The following is a 6,107-nucleotide window of genomic DNA, read 5'->3' as shown; positions in this document are numbered from 1 at the left end:
TGCCCTAGTGACTACCAGCCAGGAGCAGGTGGTTATCAATAGCAGCAATTGCCTTCTGTAAGGCAGTGGCAGGGGTGCCAGGACAAAGGGCTATCAGAAATTTCACAGTTGAGCCTAGTGACAAGACCCTTAGGAAGGTGTCACGGTGGGCAAGGGTGACACCAGGCTGGCTCCGTCTCTTCTTGCCCCTCCCCCAAGAACCAGCAAGCCCTGGCATTACTGTTCTGAGGTCTGCTATTTCTCTTTTTCCCTATTTCCAGTCACCCCAAATTGAGAGGGTAAAATCTGGTCACCCCATAGACCAAAGAACCAGCTCCATCCAAGTCCAGTTTGGGGAAACAGTGACTTTATTGGGGTCCCTTAAAGGTTCATAGGTGACTCAGGCAACTTCATCACCACGAAGCCCACCTCAGCATGGTGCCGATTCGGCATGCTGTGTCCACAGAGGTCGTGGCACAGCTTATGGGCAGCTATGTAGACCTGTCTTTTGTCCCTCCAGTTCAATGATTCTAGAATCTGGAGAGGGACCTCTTGAGGAAGTTTTCCGGGGCTCCCACTTGGCTCCAGGAGTGAGCGTGTTGGCCATCAAACATCAGCAGAATAGAGGATCTGAGGTCAGTCAAAGACTTAGCTGAATGTGATGGTCCCTACCTGCGTTACCAGCCCCTGAGAGGCTGAGGCAAACAGTTCCACCAATCAGGAGCTAAGTATGAGCCTATAGGAGCCATTCCCATTCAAACGCACAGACTGGAGGGCTGCATAGCAAGTGCCAGGCTTGCCAGGGCCAGTGCACTATAATGAGGGCCTGTCTGAAAAAGAAAGAAAAAAAAAAAAAAAACCCAGATGCCTAACACCTGAAGAGAAACAAATTGATATCTGGATTTCACACGGGTGTGCACACACACATTCCTATGTATCTGGACAAACCTATGTATGCACAGACACACAAATACACGCACTGTTTTAATCACCATTCTGTCGCTGTGAAGAAACACTGTGACCAAGGCAACTCGTATGAAAGAATGTATTTAATTGGGGCTAGCTTACAGTTTCGACGGCTTAGTCCATTATCATCATGGTGGGTGCATAAAGTTAGCAATAACTTTATGCTGAAAGAGATCCTGGGTCTGGCTTGGGCATTTGAAACTCCAAAGTCCATCCCCAGTGACACACCTTATCCAACAAGGCCACACCTTCTAATCCTTATGATCCTCTGACAGACTAAACATTCAAATGCATGAGCTCGAGGGGGGGGCTTCTTATTCAAACCACCGCATATACACACACATACAAATAAAAATAAAGGAGAAAGGATTGCTGTGTACAACAGATCTGATAGTAATTTATTAAACAAAGAAACCCAAATCTCACTGTTCACACAATGGAAGTCTGTTCTTTCTTCCTGCCACGGGACCAACGGAGGAGGAGGGGGAAGAGGAGGAAGGGGGAGAAGGGGGGAGGAGGAGGAGGAGGAGGTAGATAGAGCCATCTCCAGCCTGCGAGCATCTGGATGAGATCTGTAGGTTCTGGTTAACGGGCCTTGTAGTCTTGTCTTCCATTCAAAAGCCCCAGTGGCCACGCCCACATGCTGAGCATGCTCAGATGCTCAGGTTCCCTGTTCTCTTAATGACGCCTCAACCCGTAGAGCCATTAGCCTTCCACTCCGTCTTTCTTTTTTTTTTTTTTTTTTTGGTTCTTTTTTTTTTTTTCTTTTTTTTTTTTTTCGGAGCTGGGGACCGAACCCAGGGCCTTGCGCTTCCTAGGTAAGCGCTCTACCACTGAGCTAAATCCCCAGCCCCCCACTCCGTCTTTCAAATAATGTTCTTTTCACCTCCTGATAGTTTGTGGTTTTCCCCAGGACTTGAGGTGCTGTACTTGATGACCTACCCAGCAGTTATAGAGGTCCTTACCCTATATCCTGAGCCCTCCTCGGCCTTTTCCATCCACTTGGCACAGGCCAGTGGCTCCTGACATATACACTCGCACATACGTAAACATGTACACACATGCACACAAAAGACACCCAGCCATCAAAGGGATCCTTGAAGATGGGCGTGGTGACTGGCACCAGCTCGGGATCCTGAGGCCCTGAAGCAGGAAGATCTCGGATTCCAGGCCAGGCTGAGGTCACATAGTAAGACCTCGTTTCAGAGAAGCCAGAGGGGGGGAAAAAAGAAACAAAAACTGGTAAAGTTCAGCTCCCCAGTGTCCTAACCACAAGTCTCCTGTCTCGGGACAGAGGAGGAACAGCTCAGTAACCAGTCGGGTTGATTACAGTCCCGAGTGCTGGAATGCATAGCCAGGGAGACCACCCCCACCTCAGCCTGAGCCCCAAGGTCCTTCTCCATTCGTGTGACACTCCAAGGTTACTCTCTACACCTTCCCAAGCAGAGGGAGCTTTCTTCTGCCGAGCTGCTCGCTCTTTCACTGGTCTTAACTGCACAGCCTAGGAGACCCCTCCCTGCCCACGCGACAGACGCTCCAAGGTCACCCCTTGTCCCACCCCCCTCCCACCAAGAAAGCCCCCATCCCCTACCCAGTCTCCATCCCCATGCTGAATACTCGGTGATAATTCTCGCTGGGCCTGACGTTAGCCCAAGACTGGACACACCTCACCTCCTCCATGCGCTCAGCACCCTGCAGAGATGGCTTGGTGTGCCTCATCCCAACCCGTGTCCATCACTGGTACTAGATTGATTCAAGGAAGATCTGAGTCCACAACATATAAAGGGGTCATCCTCCTTCTCCACCCCACACATAGGGACCGACCATGAAGTAGTGATGGTGGGTACGCTCAGAGACAGTCAGGTTACCTACAGTGCTCTACTCAGGGGAATGTTAATTTTGTTAACTCTGGAATCACTATGGACACAAACCTCTTAGCAGGCCTGTGAGGAAGTTTCTATAGTAACTTAACTGAGGTGGGAAGACCCACCCTGATTGTGCTTGACACCTTCCCCGTGGGGACCGGGTCCCAGACTGAATAAAAAGAAGAAAGCCATCTGACACCCACATCCTTCTCTCGCTGCTTCCTGACCCTGGATGCAACGTGAGCAGCCGCCTCAGGCTCCTGCTGCCGTGCCTTCCCCACCATTACGGTCTGAGCTCTGGCACTACACGCTGAGTAAACCCATCCTTCCTTAAATTGCTTTGCCAACTATTCTGTCACAGTAATGAAGACACCTGGGTTTCTGGAAGTCACCATGGGCGTAGAACTGTCCATGCTGCCCTCACACGGGCACCTCTCCCATCTCCTACCAGTCACAGCTTCCAAGTGTCTGGGACAAGGACCAGTGGAACGCTCCAGCTCAGGTAAGCATCAGTTAGCAAGCAATTCTGTAGATGACATTTATTTAGAGAGGAGCCTGATGTGACGAACAGTGCATTGAATTCCCAGGGTTGTCGAGCATCCCAACCACAGCAAAGCAATCCAGAGTCCCCTCGTGGGTTGAGGTTCCTGGTCCCGCGTGATCAGTAACTGGACGGTTTCCTAGGACAACAGCTCTCTGTGACTTTCGGTGACAATTGAAAGCCTTAGGAAGGTGTCAAAATGAGTCAAAAAAAAAAAATTCCCTAGGACCACCAGCCGCCAGCCAGACTCAGTCAGTGATCCTCGCAGGACCGTCCTGAAGGGTCACAGGAAATGCTGAGGTCAATCCAAGAGCAAACAGACACCCGGAAAAATAGGTGTCAGGCTTACTGAATAGTCAGTGGTTCTCATGGCCCCTTTGACAAACTTCTATCTCCAAAAATATTTACTTTACATTACGGCTCATGAAGTTAGCAAAATTATAGCTGTGAAATAGCAAGCAGAAATAATTTTATGGTTGGGGGTCGCCACAACATGAGGAACTGCATTAGAGGGTCGCCGCATTAGGAGGGTTGAGACCACTGTTACAGACGATGCTGGAGCTGGCCGCTTGGTACCTGACTGAGTGACGGCGGTCAGTGAGGGGTGAGCAGTTGCAGGAGAGCAAGGGTCCTCCTAGAAGCAGCAATCCTGAGCTGGCCCAGCCAATGTAGAGGACAGCACCCATCTTTCCCTTCTGCACGGAGGGGATCAGCCGGCTGGAGAATCCTTGCATGATGTCGTGTGTTACCCAGGACACAGACACCGTCACTAGCAGGCCAGCCAGCAGGCACAATGCCCCTGCCCCCATCCTGATCTTGGCTTTGGTGTTCTCCTCCTCCACACACTTCAAACACTTGCTCCGGACCACGCACAGAAGCAAACCCAGTCCAGCTGTGATGATACACGTGACCATGAGGACCCGAGACTTCTGCCAAGACTCAGGACGTCCCAGCAGGGAGTCATAGGCCTTGCACTGAGTCTGGTGACCCTCTTGTGCCACACAGGACTTCCACAAGCCCTTCCAGATAGTTGACTGTCTGATGATGTCACTACCAGAAAATTCTATCACCTGCCAGTTGGGCAGAAGACAGCTCAGTATGGCTCACACCCTGCCCTTTGTGACCAGAAAGACGCCCACCGCCTGCTGCCCTAGGGAAGCCATAGCACGGTTTGTGCTGAGCAGTGGAAGTCCGTCTGAGCTGCTGCTGTCTCCAGAGACTGAAATGGACAGGGCGACAAGTTTGCCCACAGAATGTCCTTCCTGCCAGGCAGTGGATCTCGGTGACTCTGAGGCCAGCCTGGTTCCCAGTGTGAGTTTCAGGACAGCCAGGTTTTGAAAACCAAGGGGGAAAAAAAGAACTTCCTTCCTGTCAGCAGGGGGCAGGAGGGAGGCCAGAGCTTCATTTCCCTTGCTGGTCACCAGCATGCTAACCTTTCTCTGATTATCTGAGACCAAGCTAACAAAGACATTCCAAGGTGCAAGAGTCACCATCCTGTATCAAGTAACCACTCTTGGGGCTAGTGATGTGGTTCAGTGGGTAGAGTAACTCCCTAGCATGGATCTAAAGCTCTTATCTTATCCCCGGGATTGCGAAGCCAGCTGTGGTGGCCACGCCCTGTAGTGCCAGCATTCAGGAGTGAAGCCCAGGGATCAGGAGTTTAAATTCATCCTCAGATACATAGAGTAAGGCCACCCTGGGCTACATAAGACACAGTCTCAGGAGAGAGAAGACAGAGGGCGCTGAGGGGAGGGTGGCAGACAGGCTGGTAGACTTCTTTCTCACAGTGAACTCAGGAATGGATACTCAAGGCATCTCCAGACACTCACATGTGGGGTGAAGAGGTGGGGTCAGAACGTCTCAGCCAGGTTCAGGACTTAAGACAGGAGTCAGCATTCCCTCATTCCTCATCATCACAGGCTTCAGGAGGAAGAACCATGGAGCCAAGCAATGGTGGCACACGCCTTCAATCCCAGTGATCGTGAGGCAGTGGCAGGTGGATCCCTGAGTTCGAGACCAGCCTGGTCTACAGAGTTCCAGGACAGCCAGGCCTACACAGAGAAACCCTGTCTCAAAACAAGGAAGGGGGTTGGGGATTTAGCTCAGTGGTAGAGTGCTTGCCTAGGAAGCGCAAGGCCCTGGGTTCGGTCCCCAGCTCCGAAAAAAAGAACCAACCAAAAAAAAAAAAAAAAAAAAAACAAGGAAGGAAGGAAGGAAGGAAACATAGAGAGCCTTGAAGCCTTGCAGGAGACTCTGAGGACTCAGGTTTTTGTTTTGGTTTTTTTTGTTTGTTTGTTTGTTTTTGGTTTTTTTTTTTTGTTTTTTTTTTGTTTTTCTCCGGAGCTGAGGATCGAACCTAGGGCCTTGCACTTGCTAGGCAAGCGCTCTACCAAGGACTCAGGTTTTTGATCCTGAAGAAAGACTCCAATAGATGTGCTGGCAAGTAAGAGCAAGCAGGTGAAAAAGAGGGAACCCGCCTTCTTCCATTGTCCTTGTGAAGGCCTCCAGCATAAGGTGTGGCCCAGAGCAAAGGTGTGTACCACCACACCTGGACTTAAGCAATTCTTTACTAGGAACTTGCTCTATCCTAGGCTGGCCTTGAACTCAGAGCTCTGCTTGCCTCTGTCTCCTGGGACTGAAGGTGTGTTTCCCCTTGCCTGGGCCTAAGCATATGTGACCACCTCCTCTCATCAAGCTCCGGGTCAGAAGCCTCTGTCTTCCAGCCTCAGGATCTGGATCACAGGTGTGGCCTCCAT

The 6,107-nt window shown here is 50.8% G+C and overlaps 1 protein-coding gene across 1 annotated transcript; it reads right to left on the bottom strand.

Annotated features, from left to right (window-relative positions):
* Positions 1 to 3,857: 3,857 nt before the first annotated feature.
* LOC103691506 (claudin-4-like) lies at positions 3,858 to 4,514 on the bottom strand. The gene is made up of 2 exons (XM_008769186.1): positions 4,491 to 4,514; positions 3,858 to 4,421 (listed from the first exon to the last, which is right to left on the bottom strand). Exons 1-2 carry the CDS (start codon positions 4,512 to 4,514, stop codon positions 3,858 to 3,860), a joined length of 588 nt encoding a protein of 195 aa, XP_008767408.1.
* Between the last annotated feature and the right edge of the window lie 1,593 nt (positions 4,515 to 6,107).

Source organism: Rattus norvegicus, chromosome 12 (genome assembly GCF_036323735.1).
Source record: "Rattus norvegicus strain BN/NHsdMcwi chromosome 12, GRCr8, whole genome shotgun sequence".
NCBI lineage: Eukaryota > Metazoa > Chordata > Mammalia > Rodentia > Muridae > Rattus > Rattus norvegicus.
Note: the sequence above shows the minus strand (reverse complement) of the source record. Positions and strands in the feature narration are given on the sequence as shown.